This window comes from Paramisgurnus dabryanus, chromosome 4 (genome assembly GCF_030506205.2).
Source record: "Paramisgurnus dabryanus chromosome 4, PD_genome_1.1, whole genome shotgun sequence".
In the NCBI taxonomy this organism is placed as follows: Eukaryota; Metazoa; Chordata; class Actinopteri; order Cypriniformes; family Cobitidae; genus Paramisgurnus; species Paramisgurnus dabryanus.
This window is the reverse complement of record NC_133340.1, coordinates 28,542,186-28,557,384: the sequence shown is the minus strand read 5'-3', so window position 1 is coordinate 28,557,384 and position 15,199 is coordinate 28,542,186. Positions and strand designations below refer to the sequence as shown.

Genomic DNA, 15,199 nt, shown 5'->3' with positions numbered 1-15,199 from the left:
ACAGATCTTAATGATATATCGGTGAAATGTGATGGAGACGTTTCACAGGAGATTTCACACACCTCCCACTACAGCTTCAGAGACTTTGCATTGAAAAGCATCTGAAAAACAAGTCTACAGAAGATGAGATTTACTGGAGGATGATAACATAACATCCTGTTATCTGTGTTTCTATTTATGATGAATTAGGTTTTGGTGGAAATGCACTTTTTTTTATAGATTTATGATAATCACGGTGATTTATGAGAATATCATCATATTCAAGGAAAAACAACAAAACAATATTTGTTAGTATCAGAATGATTGGTAGCATTTGTGTTACAGAATATTAAGGTTTGAATGCTCTTTACCTCTATTTGAAATGAAAATGCAATAATTTGTACAATGTGAATCTCACTAAAACTTCTTAGTTTAAGTGTTTTGGGCTTTTTAACACTTCTTTCAGTATTTTAGTGTATTTGTATACATCAGTGTACTGTCTTGGTGTGCTATAAATTGTTCAAGTGTATTTACAGCATTTTACTTTTGTAATAACCACTGCACATCTATAAATACTTTACCTCCTGTTCTTCAGAATACACCCACATACATTGCACACACTTGACTTTATATGATACACATTAGAGAGCATCCCCTCTGGGCAGCTGTGGACTGAACATATCAAACCCCAGCATATAAAAATGACAAACTGGATTTTTACATTTACTGACTGATGTTGTGTGTAAAACTTACTGACATGATGCTGGGTGGTTGCCGAGGCGATGCTATGCTGTTGCTAAGGTGTTCTGACTGCATGGTAACCAGCATTGTTGCTTGATGTTCTGGGGTGTAGGCTACCACCCATATTTTCTACTAAATGTAAGGTGTTAAAAGTACAGAGGTAATTCATGCAAATTTGTAGATTTATAAACTCAGTTGAATATATGATGATTTTTGTTCAATAACTTATATTCTGTTGAAGTGAGGGGTATTTCTATCAAGCACATGTCTATCTTTTCCAGTGATGCTATTTCCACTCCATTCTGGTTCCTCTCCAAAGCACCCCAGAGGGACTCGACTATACTGCCAAAAAACTCATGGCAATTTCCAAATCTCATTTCTCATCACACAGGGTCGTGGGAGACCCAAGCGATCCCCTGTCTTTCAGTTGATGTGGCCTAACTCCAAATCCTTTCAGTCCAAATAAAAAAACTATCTTTTATATAATTTGTGAATTCGATTGGGTCGTTTTATTAAAATGCATACAGGTTTGTCTCTGTTTGGGCTTCAGTCTGAACCCATAGCACAGGGCTGTTTTGATCAAAAATATTGAAGCAATATAAATATGTACAGACAATAATAAACCCGAAACATGTTTTTTTTTTTATTTAATCCAATGATGAGCAGACACTTTTAAATGTGACTTAAGTGTTCATACATTACTAAGGTCACTGTGTAGTGTATGAGTATACTGTATGAATGAGTTTCTCTAGTGTCCTCTAGTGGTCAACTTAAGCCATGTCTTCAACGTGATCATACAATAATATACACATTGAGCTGCATAAGATACAGATTTTTTTTATTTGTTTTATTTATATTTTCAAATAGAGCCTAAATGGACAAAACAGTGAACACAAACCCTTATGAAAAAAAGTGTTTAGTATTTACTATGGTACACTTTACAATTGCTATTTGCGATCGTTTTTACCATAGCTTAATTCACTACAGAATAGTATAGTACAAATGTAGTAACTAATTACTATAATATTATACAGTATGCTGCAATTTACTACAGTTTAATATATAAGGTATTAGTAATCCTACGGTATTTTTCATGTGGGAATATCTTGCAAAACAGCTTATGTATCCAAACATTTAAATTAAAGTTTTAACTTTTTGATATTTACTGCTGAAACCCAAATCAGTCCAAAATGAAAAAATATATAAATAAAACATAAATCCAAAACAAAACTTAAATCTTGCAAACGTTTCCCGCGTTTCTTTCGTTATTTTGCAATGACATCATCGCGCTCGACAGCGTCCGCGCCCACTGTGATTTTACCCGCGTTCCACCAGAAACATCCGCCAATAGAAAAAAGAAAAGTGCAATTATTCGTGCGTCACCATGACTGACATAGCAAGAAACCAATCAGAACGTTCGTTTAATTCCATTCACTACCGTCATCAAATCAGCGGCGCCGTCAGAAGACACAACGAGCCAATCACGTCTATAGGCCTATGTCAGAGGTCGCTTCCCCTGCCGGCTTTCATTTGCCCGTTTCTCTGGTACTGCTCTCTTTCCGAACCGAACAGCGATGGCGGAGCAGCAGCAGTTCTACGTCTTGCTGAGCAACCTGATGAGCCCTGACAACACCGTCAGGAAGCAGTCAGAGGTACGAAATTCAGTTGTGTCATGTTTTCAGGGTGAATCTGTGAGGAGAAATGTGACGTGTTCGCGTGGAGTTTAGCGCGGGCCGCTTAGCTCACTGTGGCCCAGCACATGTGTGAAGCGCGCGCTACTGCTGCTATGCGGATCCGAATCCTTTCAGCGAATCGGTTCTTTCGGACGCGACCGTCAACGAACTTGTGTTGAAAACAGATTTGCTTATGTATTAGATTAATCATTTTAGAGATTTATAGAAAACTTGAGTGTAGTATTTACGGTCAATTCTGTTAAAATGTTTACCTTTTTAATTTAGATTATATCGAAGATCTTGTCGAATTGTTGTTTTTGTTTCGCATTTTGTTAACTAGAGATAAATCGTTTATTCTAAATATAGTAAATTATTTATTATTATTCTAAATCACTTTTACAATTGTTTCCGACTTCAATGATTTTCTACACTCGTCGAAAAAGTTACAAGTGCTTGATGAATCGGTTCGATCGATTTTTTTTTAAAAAGAGCCGGCTCGATTGATTCACTTGCTAGCTACGGATCAACGTGGCCTAACTGTCGTTGAAAACCGGCATAATACAAGTTTATATGTTTAGCTTATTTTTCAAACAGTACCTTGGTTCTCTAATTTGTTAAGTTTTTGTTAACAGGAGCTTTGCCGGGTTTTATTTCCATACGCGCGCCGTTGTTTGCGTGACGCGGCTAACCGTTGCAGGTGTTGCTAAACTGGGCTTGTTCTCCTCGGGCCGGTCGGCTAATCGTTTGTTCCCGTTATATGTTTATACTTTTTCCTAATAGGCCACAATTTCAGTTGTGCCATATAACAACAGATGATTCGTGATTTGTGTGTATGATAAAACACAATAGTAGTTTGTGTACACGCCGTATACTGTTGCATCTCTTATCACGAGCAACACCATTAAACTTAATTTCCCAGAATAGCGATGAATATTTAATAACTCTTTATCTTTACTTTTGTGGCGTGTCTTGTATTACAGTCATTAAACAGTAACGTTACACCCATCTTCACGCGGTCAGGACAGCTTTTCACAAAAGATGTTCATTCATGTTGTCATGTCATGGAAAGACTTTGGGTTTGGATAAGGGATGTGTATTTACATCAGGATGAACTCTTGTGTCCTTGCAGCTTTTTGTATTTATATGCACGTCTTTTCGCATGAATAGTTTCATTGGAAACTTGAATTTCCCCCCAAAACTGGGATCTTCTGGCACGTGTCCTTTGTTAGGAGCTTCTTTATCTGCTCCAAAGCCACATAGGAGGTTTAAACCCGAGCTCATGTGGCTCAAAATGGGACATTGGGTCTTATCACGCTCATCTTCCATTGGTCAGCACTTTCCTTCATTATAGACAATGCACAGCCAGTACACTGCTAATGCTGACGTGGGATCTGATTCAGACAGACACAGGGGATGGATGAGGGCTAACCAACCCCCAAAAATCCGCAGGGTTTTTTTTTTATAAGAATGAAGTCCCACAATCAGTGTCAATTCAAACAACTTTGGGCACTAGCATCTTTAATGGACCCCCTGAGCATCATGTGACCCTTATGAGTGATGAGCATAGGGTGATGTCATATTTGACCCAAAAATGGACGTTAAAAATCATATAAAAGCATTATACTTTTTTTTTGCATGTCTTTTAGGGGTATAACAATACATGGATTTGAATCAATGCATTGATTACATTTCTAACAATGCAACTTAAAATGTCGATGAGAGGCACCTTTATTTTGACATTTTGCATCCTCATTCCTTGACGTAACCATCTTCGCATTTCCGCCAAAGTGCGCATTTACGTTTATTTTCATCTGCTAGGGTCAGCAAGTAATGTAATGTAGCAACAAAGTGGTTGTAGCAGTGAAAACACAGCGAAAGAAGCAGAAGACTTTGTCACTGCTTTTGGATGCAAATTGTGGGTTTGAAAATTTTTAATTTGGGAAATTGATAGATTGGCAGAAAACCTTTGCCAGCACCAACACTAAAGACTTTGGCTGTTGCCATCATAAGCTTGATTTTAAAATTTTATTTGACGTTTTTCCCCTCATTATTGATTTTTCTTTATTTAAAAGTATTAGTTTGATGTTTATAAATGTCTCAATTGGGACAGCGATTGTGCCATTTTCAAAGAGTTAAATTATACGTTCATATAATATATTTTGGTTGCATTTGCGAGTTAATTAAAATGTAACTGTTTAACTAGGCACACAATATTAAAGTATCGATAAATTAATCGAAGAAAAGTTTGATGTTTCTGCAAATACCGCATCACTGGCAGAGATAATCGATACTCTTATTGTATCGCAATGAACTGTCCTATTTACACCCCTAGTGTCTTTGTTGTGATAGATCCTGAACTTGTACGCATGTGAAATCCTCTCATGGAGATGTGTTTAAGATACGTGAGCGTCCCCTCTTTACTGGCTTGGCATTTCTGATATGTTATGCATAACCATTTGTCATCTGCAGTCAGACTCGAAGAATCACTTTGACTTGTGTATATAAAATCTTGTGTCTGCCTAAAACAGATGGAGCCGGCTTTGTTTTTAAACACTGCTTTAAAAGCTGTACCCAGCCCGACTGAAATAAGCTTTTAAGAGTGGTAAAGTAATTGGGTGTCTTGTAAAATACAACCATCCAGTAATTGTTTGTCTTTGCTCGCTTAGGAAACGTACGACACCATCCCTGGACAGACGAAGATCACATTTTTACTGCAGGCCGTCCGTGATGCATCTGCTGCTGAAGAGGTATGTTAAACTCTCGGTTTATAGTCATGTGGGATTTTACTTTTAGTTTGCTCATCCATCAAGACCTACAGTTTGAATGCAGGCTGTTTATACCATATTTATACACACTATAAATGCCATTAAGTGCTCTTAATACACTGTGTTTTCTAAGATGCTGTTGTCTTGTAGCATTTAAGACTCTAAGTGACTCTTAAGTGTTTTTGCATTGCATAGTATGGCTCTGTACAACTCGCTATTAGGTGTTACAGTACTTTGTACCTGATACTTTATTTTGTATCACTTCCATGTGTGTCGTACTGATACTAAAAGTGATGTTTCTACCGCTACCAGGGTTATTGCTAAAGGCAAGATTAGCTGAACCTCATGCGCTGTTGAGCAAACAAAGTGATGCCGTCATCTTTGCTTTGTTGTACAAGTTTCCAAACTCCCTTTCAGCTGTAAAAACATCCACATGATAAAAATCAAGAGCACCACTACTTCGATAACCTCCATTTTTCCTGTGAGAATTTGATTTACGATGATGTCACGAGGGCTGCAACAACTAATTGATAAGAACGAAAATGAAATTCATTGTCCACTAATTTTTATTATCTATTAGTTGGTCTGTGACATCACATGCTCCCGCCCCACTGTCGGACAGCTTGGACGCGCCATACAGCGACATTTGCGCGCTTACAATTAAAGTCAGGTGCTATACAGCGCAAGCTACACGTTTATCATGTGCTGCTTCTCTCAGCGCAACCAGCTTTTTTAAAAGCAAAGCAGCATTGCCAGGTCCTCTGCCTTTTAGCAGATTTCTAAATTGGGCTACATATTAAACTATTTCTGCGGGTTAGAGATTGAAGTATTGGGTTCATTAGTTGTTGGTATTTGGGGTGCGAGTAGTCATAGGGATGCTTTTGGATTTATTTAGCCAGGATTACTCAACAGGAGTTTTCCTTCAATGCATTTAATTTGTTTGCTTTGCCTGGTGTCACAGTTCGCTCTCCTGACCCAAGATATTTATAGAGGCGTGTAATTGGAGTGGGACGGTGAACTTGAAGTCGTCTTCTAAATCATTCTTTATAAACCTGTAGGTTTCTTTATGTGCGTACCAGCTCTGGATGCTTTGAGTTTTTTATCTCCTCTGTAGGGGATTTGACTGTAGGCACTGTTTACTGTTTTTAATAAAGCTGCAGACCACATTAGTCTTAAATTCATATTGTCAGGTTATATTCGTCTCAAAAAGGAAATAAGAACATGAAGAGTTGCGTTTGCTGCATCACACTTCTTGTGTTTTAAGGTTAAGCAGATGGCGGCCGTACTGTTGCGGAGACTGCTGTCGTCATCTTTCGAGGAGGTCTACCCCAGCCTGGCCCTCGACGTGCAGACGGCCGTCAAGACGGAGCTGCTCGCTGGAATCCAAACCGAAGCTTCCTCCAACATCCGCAAGAAGATCTGCGACATCGCTGCTGAGCTCTCTCGCAATCTCATTGGTTGGTTTGCACATCATCAGTCGATTAATTATAGAATAGTTTGGATGTGCATCTAACATCATCTGTTTCATCTCAAGATGATGATGGAAATAATCAGTGGCCGGAGATCCTGAAGTTTCTCTTTGATTCTGTGAACTCGCAGGACGTCAACCTCAGAGAATCAGCACTGCATATTTTCTGGTAAATATTTCTGCATTTAAGATTTATTTTCGTCTTGAACTTAACACTTTTCACTTCTCTTTTCACAATTCATCTTTCCTTCTATACCTACTTTGCATATTTTAGTTTATAAAAGCTGTTTTGTTTGTTTCTGGTGTTTTCAGGAATTTTCCAGGTATCTTTGGTAACCAGCAGCAGCATTACATGGAGGTCATCAAGCGCATGTTAGTGCAGTGCATGCAGGATCAGGAAAACCCGCAGGTCAGCACCTGGCATGTCCTCATTTTAACATCTTTAATAATTTTGAGAAAATTTTATCCACATGAAGTTCATTATGTTCTTCGTTTTCAGATTCGAACCCTGTCTGCGCGTGCAGCCGCGTCTTTCATCCTGTCCAATGAGGGCAATGCAGCTTTGTTGAAACACTTTTCCGACCTTCTTCCTGGCATCCTGCAGGTGAGGATCTTTTAGCTTTGGCTTTTCTCACTGCTGTCCTTCACTTACTCTCTGTTGTTAAAGGATTAGTCCATTTTCAAAAAAAATCCAGAAAATTAACTCCCCAACATGTCATCCAAAATGTTGATGTTTTTCTTTGTTCAGTCGAAGAAATCATGTTTTTTGAGGAAAACATTCCAAGATTTTTCTCACTTTAATTAAAAATTTCTCATTAAAATGAGAAAAATCCTGGAATGTTCCTCAAAAAAATTTATTTCTTCTTGACTGAACAAAGAAAGACATCAACATTTTGGATGACATGGTGGTGAGTAAATTATCTGGATGTTTTTTTTAAGAAAATGGACTAATCGTTTAAGCTTGGAGTCTTTTGAGACCAGCAGTTGTCTTTCGTGTTTTTATTGCTATGAAGGTTTTCTAAGATGGTCCCCTTTTGGTCACCATTTGAATTTTGTATAATGGTTAAGTTTTATTTAAAAGTGATTCCTTTGTCTTCACAAAGTTATAAATGTCTACAGTCTTAAATACGCAACAGCTCTTTGACTAAGTGAATTTTTTTGGTTATCAGGCTGTGAATGAATCCTGTTATCGTGGTGACGACTCTGTCCTGAAGTCATTGGTGGAGATAGCAGACACGGCTCCTAAATACCTGAGACCCAACCTGGAGGCCACGCTGCAGCTCAGTCTAAAGGTGCATTGAAACGTCTCATGACTTGAAGCTCAAATAGTGGAGGTTTTGCCTGGTGGTTCCTTAAGGCAGCTCATTCATGCTGGACCTTGAGGTTATGATTAACAGGCAGACATTGATCTCTGCGATTTAATGCGTGGAAGTTGACGTTTTTCTATGCACCTTCCACAGCCCGGTTGCAGAAACACGGCCTAAATCTTGTCACAAGCATGTAGCTGAAATAAGATTGCATGCACCGGTGGCAAAGTGCTGTTTGATTTTTAACATGCAACATTTAATTTTATGGCATATTTAACATGATGTTTAAATATTTTTTTGCCTTCATTCAGTTATGTGCAGATACAAATCTGACAAACATGCAGAGACAGCTTGCACTGGAGGTGATCGTGACGTTGTCAGAGACTGCTGCTGCCATGTTGAGGAAACACACCAACATCGTCGCTCAGAGCGGTGAGATGTGCTTTGTGTATTTAAACCAAAATTAGCAAAAAGGTTTCTACAGTAGCCCTAAATGGACAAACACTTCTACAGAGTGCGTTTTGTCATGACATTGTCTCAGGTGATGACATGTTTGTCCTCTGGTGGCTACTGTAGCTTCTCTGTGTTTCAAAAGGGAGGGGTGATCTGTGGACTGAGCAGTTGGTTGCAATTCACAGTCTCACCACTAGATGCCTCTAAACATTTACACACAACAACTTTAAATGAAATCTGATACATTGTTACGGACATTATTTTGTCAATTGGTTCTCCATAAGTCCTGTGGTTGTAGGGTCACAGGAGGCTTTATTTTGAATGTTTTGTTTGTTCAGTGCCACAGATGTTGAGTATGATGGTGGATCTGGAGGAAGATGAGAACTGGGCTTTGGCTGATGAACTGGAGGACGATGACTTTGACAGGTCAGTATCATTGTCATGAAAACCTGCCTCGCTTTCTGTTGTCTACATGGGCAGAGCGCCTTATTAGTGAGTAGTGTAGTTTTTTTGGTCAAATTGTAATGCAAGTTGTTTTTTATCAGAGATCTTTTATAATGAGGTTTCACTGCCTGTCACTGGATATTTTTTGAGGTTGACGCACTTTTTTTTCTGATCTTAAGTAATGCAGTGGCAGGTGAAAGCGCTTTGGACCGAATCGCATGTGGCCTCGGAGGAAAAATCGTCCTACCCATGATCAAACAACACATCATGCAGATGTTACAGAACCGTAAGTAACGTGTTATGAAGTAAATTACAAAGAAAATACATTGCATGTCATACTGAAACACACTTTGTGTCCTTTTCCTCAATGTAAATTTTTATTTATTTAGCAATAGCTTTTATCCAAAGTAACTTTGTGTAAACAAAGCCAAATTCTATTTCAAATAAAGACGATAACTTTAATTGGCTATTGGTTGCGATTCACAATCTCACCTTTAGAAGCTGCTGAAAGTTGACACACAACACCTATAAATGCTGTATTTAAATCAAATAAATGCTAATATGGTTCTTGTGTATATCCTCCTTGGTATGAATATGCCTTTTACGTGGTTACCTGGTTAGTCATAAACCTAAGATATCAACAGCGGTCATCTTTGTCTGTTTATCCGTGGTCTTATTTTACAAAATTTAGAGCGCATTTACACGTTTTCATACGAGTTTATCTGCCATTTTCCTCGTAGCCGATTGGAAGTACAGGCACGCTGGTCTGATGGCTCTGTCTGCTATCGGCGAGGGCTGCCACCAACAGATGGAGGCCATTTTGAATGAGATCGTCAGCTTTGTCCTTCTCTTCTGCCAGGATCCTGTAGGAACCCTTTATATGATCTCTATTTCTAACGGTGGAGTCGCATGCATATTTGCTAAATTGTCTCTTATTGCAAACCCAACAGCATCCGAGGGTTCGCTACGCTGCCTGCAATGCTATCGGACAGATGGCCACAGACTTTGCGCCCACCTTCCAAAAGAAGTTCCACGACAAGGTGATCTCTGCGCTCCTGCAGACGATGGAGGATCAGACGAACCCGCGCGTTCAGGCCCACGCTGCCGCCGCTCTCATTAACTTTACAGAGGACTGTCCGAAAACGCTGCTCGTGCCGTATCTAGACAGCCTCGTCCAACATCTGCATGTCATCATGGTGGCCAAACTTCAGGAGGTATTGCGCCTATTCGCATTCATTGCTTTGGTTTAAGAGCATTTGTATGTGTCCCATGATGCTTTGCTTTATGAATTACATTCAGTTACCGTGTCTTCGTTTTGTATTTTTTGTCTTCTGTTAGGTGCACAAAGTAAACGTGGTGAGATTAGTTGGATCTGGATTGGGGTCTATTCAACTTCAATTTACAATCGATTAGCTTTCATTTTTTTATGTGATATTGAATTGAATTGACCCTCAATTTAGATGCTCTTACAGTTTTGAGTTCATCTGTTGTGGAGTTTGTGTGCTCAACATATATTGTGCATGTGAAAAGCCTTTCTGTTTTTAATATTGCTTTGTAATCCGAATAGTTAATTTTGGGTTTTCTCCTCTAGCTGATCCAGAAGGGTACCAAACTGGTCCTGGAACAGGTGGTGACCTCTATCGCCTCAGTTGCTGACACTGCAGAGGAGAAGTTTGTCCCCTACTATGATCTCTTTATGCCCTCTCTCAAACATATCGTAGAGAACGCCATTCAAAAAGAGCTCCGCCTACTCAGAGGAAAGACCATCGAATGCATCAGTCTGATTGGTCTTGCTGTGGGTAAAGAGAAGGTGAGTTTAAACCGATCATCTGTGCTGATCTACAGATGACTGATAGTTGTTGCATCTGCCAACCTGTGACGTTTATTTTTGTATGTAGTTCATGCCTGACGCTTCAGCCGTGATGCAGTTACTTCTGAAGACACAGACTGATTTCAATGACTTGGAGGATGATGACCCACAGGTAACCCATCACACAAATTTTGTGTGTGTGTCACATCCCTGTGTCAGCGGCAGACCTTCATTCATCTGTTTCGCCCTCAGATCTCGTACATGATCTCCGCTTGGGCTCGCATGTGTAAGATTTTGGGGAAGGAGTTTCAGCAGTACCTGCCTGTGGTGATGGGACCTCTCATGAAGACGGCATCTATCAAACCTGAAGTGGCTCTTCTAGACAGTAAGCGATGTAACATGTTGAAAACCTGCGTGCATGTGTTCTCTTTATATAGTCCTGGTTTAATTGTTCTCATTTTTCCTACAGCACAGGACATGGAGAACATGTGTGAAGATGATGGTTGGGAGTTTGTGAATCTTGGAGACCAGCAGAGTTTTGGTATCAAGACCGCAGGACTGGAGGAGAAGGCCACAGCCTGTCAGATGCTGGTGAGACCATCTCAACATACACTGTTAACCCACCAAGTTGCCAGCGGTGATGTTACTTTATGTAGATTTTTATGCTGTTTATGCTTTAATCTTTAGGTGTGTTACGCTAAAGAGCTGAAGGAAGGTTTTGTGGAGTACACGGAGCAGGTTGTCAAGCTGATGGTTCCTCTGCTGAAGTTCTACTTTCATGATGATATCCTTTATCCACCGTTTCGAATATTTTGAAGTGGCTTTGGTTCGACACCCATCTCTCAGTATCTAGGTCATAATGTTATGTTTCATTGGTTGTTCTTTAACGTGATATTTACGTGTGCGTGTTGCCGCCGCGGAGTCCATGCCTCTCCTGCTGGAGTGCGCTCGTGTCAGAGGTCCAGAGTACCTCACGCAGATGTGGCTCTTCATGTGTGACGCCCTTATCAAAGCCATCGGGACCGAGCCCGACTCGGATGTGCTGTCAGAAATCATGCATTCATTTGCCAAGGTAACTACCTTCACAAACTACTAGACATGCACAGAGTTATTTATTGATTTGGTGATTGAAATTGTGCACTGTTGTAATGAAATCTCCCTCCCAGTGTATCGAGCTGATGGGAGACGGCTGCCTGAACAATGAGCATTTTGAAGAACTGGGAGGAATTATTAAAGCCAAATTAGAGGAGCACTTTAAAAACCAGGAGCTCAGACAGGGTGAGTGACATCAGAACCTGAACTGCACGTCACATGATCATTAGCAGCTGATGGATGTTTCTGATTGGCAAACCCTTGGATTTGAATTTTGTAGCTTGTAGTTTGTCTTCTAGCTTTGAGGACACTGAGCAAATTGCTAATATTTTTGTTGTTCATCTCATTTTTCTGAGATCAGATTGTAGATGTTATGGATTTAAAACAGATCTCTATTTTCTGCAGCCAAGCGACAAGATGAAGATTACGATGAGCAGGTGGAGGAAACATTACAAGATGAAGTGAGTCTCTCATCATCATGTGCTCTTCACTGAGGATTTTTTTTTCATGTATAAAGAGTTTGGTTTTTTACCTCTCTGTCTGTGTTTCAGGATGAGAACGACGTCTATATCCTGACCAAAGTGTCGGACATCTTGCACTCGATTTTCAGCAGTTACAGAGAGAAAGTTCTTCCTTGGTTTGAGCAGTTGCTACAGCTGATCGTCAATCTGATCGTGAGTGTAATTACGGCCTAACCTAGACTCTCTGTACCACATGTAGTGCACTATTTTAGAGACAGACATTTTTATAGATGTATCAGAAATTATAGGGGACATTATGGTGAATACAACCCCAAAATGCACTGTAATAGTGAATGTACATTCAGTGGCTAGAGAATTCCCATAATGCACAGAGGTTTACGCCTACTGAATCATAAACCCTTAACTGGTGAAGCTCTTTTTGAGTAGGGAGTCAAAAACTGATGTACACCTTCAAATTACCCTGATAAATATCACTGTGCTGTACATGGTACGCCCCAGACGCTTCCTTGAAAAACTTTGAATAAAAATAATTGTTAAAAATAATGCAATAAAGTACATCTTTGATACATAAAATTTTCACAAAAAGAGCTTTGTTACACTTTTAGTGGTTTTACCAAAAACGACCACTAGGTGTCAACGGTTTTCTGCATACTCCTGTCACAAATTAATAAATTACAGTCACTGCTTTATTATTATTATTATTATTATTATTATTATTATTATTATTATTATTATTATTAGGTTTTGAATTGAGAACTGCATTCTTGAATGTTTTCAACGATATTTTTTGTTTGTTGTGATAGATTTTAAAGTTTCATGCAAAATATTAAAGTAAACTTTGGTGTCTCACTTACGAGACAGCGTCAGTTAATGAGTTCAATCACTGACTAATAGTGTATACTTTTATTTTTATACTATACTGTATTGCCTTAGCATTGATATTTATTTTGCCTGTAACTGTTGTAACGTTCTTGTCTCGTGTTTTTCAGTGTCCGCACAGACCTTGGGCAGACAGGCAGTGGGGTTTGTGTATTTTCGATGACATCGTTGAGCATTGCAGTCCCTCTTCCTTTAAATACGCCGAATACTTCTTACGGCCCATGATGCAGTCCCTATGTGACTCGAGCCCGGAAGTCAGGCAAGCGGCTGCGTATGGCGTCGGTGTCATGGCTCAGTTTGGAGGAGAAAACTACAGGCCTGCCTTCACAGGTGAGGTGTATTTCTAGTTTTAACTTTTTTGTTATTTTGTTAGCTTTTACTGAGGATTGGTCAATAGAAAGAAGGCCCAACCCTAGGAGTTTAACTTTGTTGTGTAACTACATGTTACAGTTTGTTATGGGCAAATATTAAGCTTTTTTGCTATTTTGTTTTATCCGATTAGTCGATTAATCTGAAAATAATCACCTGATTAATCGATTATGAAAAAATCATTGAACCTCACAAGCTGTGCACAATTACCGACGTTTTCAGTCACATTTAATGATGTCGTGTGTGTCTTCAGAGGCCGTCCCTCTTCTGGTGGGTGTGATTCAAGCAGCAGAGTCCAGAGCGAAAGAAAACGCCAACGCTACAGAGAACTGCATTTCAGCTGTGGGTAAAGTCATGAAGTACCGGCCCGAGTGTGTCAACGTTAACGAGGTCCTTCCTCATTGGCTGTCGTGGCTGCCGCTCAACGAGGATAAAGAGGAAGCGGTCCACACGTTTAACTACCTGTGCGATCTTATCGAAAGGTGAGGTATTGAATTATCGACTCTGGAGGCTGTTGTGATTTTTAGCGCTGACGAATTGTCTTTCTAACAGCAACAATCCCATTGTTCTCGGACCGGACAACGCAAACCTTCCCAAGATTTTTAGCATCATCGCCGACGGTGTTGTGAACGAATCCATCAAAAGTGAAGACGGCTGCAGTAAACGATTGGCTAACGTTATCCGTCAAGTACAAGTAAGTTTTATGTAAAATCATACTAAATGAATCTGTTGAGTTGAACGTGGCTGATTGTGTGTTGTTCACAGGTGTCTGGAGGACTGTGGACGCAGTGTGTATCAGCTCTCAATGAGAACCAACAGAAGGCCATCCAGGATCTTCTGAACACGGCTTGAGTCGACGCCTTAACCCTGTAGGATCAGCCCATCTACTGAGGAAAAACTTTACACCTGGAATTCCTAAAAATCTAGATTTTGGCCCTTTCCCTGTTTTTGAGCGAAGAACTGTTTTTGTCTGGCCTCTTAAGATCTTCAAGTCTTCTCTATCCACTCGACAGTAGGGCGGAGGGTCCGGCGTGTGTTTGTGTCTCATCCCAAAAAGTGCTGGCCAACCCTCATCAATGAACATGGGAGTAGGAAAACTAAACTAACAGTCATCAATCTTAGATTTAAGAAATTCTGGTGTAGAAATTGTGCTTTTTCTCCCTGATGAGGGTTTGTCTCAGTCATTTTGTCACAGTTTAATGTGTCTGTCTGATCCTTGTGAAACTGATTTAGGGGTCGGTCCAACTCCCGTAGGGCTTTTCTTCCAACTTAAGAGATGGATCAGTCTGATGTAGGGGACATGGACTGAAACGGCAGCGGCCACACCTTCACTTTTTCGCTCTACTTTCCAGGTTTTGGTTTGTTTTGTTTAGCACCGGTCTCAGTGGCTGGTTGTGATGTTTGGGAGCGAGGCCGTGTGTTCTGATGCTATCTGTGTGATCTGTTATTGGCTCATGCAATGAAATAAAAATAGGACAAACAGGAGTCTTGATTTAACGGATATGTGGGAGTCTTAAGCAAGTTGGTTTATGGGTCGTTACTTGTCCTCGTTACATCTGTATGATATGCAATCTATCCTGGTTAATCATTTTAAATCACTTTCAGTATTAAAGCTGCAAGATCTGATAAACTTTGTTTCAGAATGTTCCATTAAACTTTGCATATGCTGATAACACGTAGCCGTGCTGTCCGGTTTGGTTATTTAAATCCGATTGCTGTGCCTCTCAATATAAACAT

At 39.9% G+C, this 15,199-nt stretch overlaps 1 protein-coding gene and 1 non-coding gene across 2 annotated transcripts; both read left to right on the top strand.

Annotated features, from left to right (window-relative positions):
- The first annotated feature begins 2,214 nt into the window (after nt 1-2,214).
- Nucleotides 2,215-15,141, top strand: kpnb3 (karyopherin (importin) beta 3). The gene is made up of 25 exons (XM_065254135.1): nt 2,215-2,372; nt 5,060-5,140; nt 6,423-6,615; nt 6,693-6,795; nt 6,939-7,035; nt 7,126-7,230; nt 7,796-7,918; nt 8,245-8,365; nt 8,725-8,812; nt 9,010-9,116; nt 9,571-9,695; nt 9,781-10,044; nt 10,422-10,640; nt 10,729-10,812; nt 10,893-11,025; nt 11,110-11,231; nt 11,328-11,424; nt 11,540-11,712; nt 11,807-11,918; nt 12,138-12,193; nt 12,284-12,406; nt 13,204-13,423; nt 13,716-13,944; nt 14,015-14,156; nt 14,228-15,141. The coding sequence occupies exons 1-25, from the start codon at nt 2,295-2,297 to the stop codon at nt 14,312-14,314; spliced, it is 3,282 nt and encodes a 1,093-aa protein (XP_065110207.1). The 5' UTR covers nt 2,215-2,294; the 3' UTR covers nt 14,315-15,141.
- LOC135736163 (small nucleolar RNA SNORA84) lies at nt 7,966-8,105 on the top strand. Its single transcript, XR_010527817.1, has one exon. It is a non-coding gene; the product is annotated as a small nucleolar RNA SNORA84 (small nucleolar RNA).
- Nucleotides 15,142-15,199: the final 58 nt, after the last annotated feature.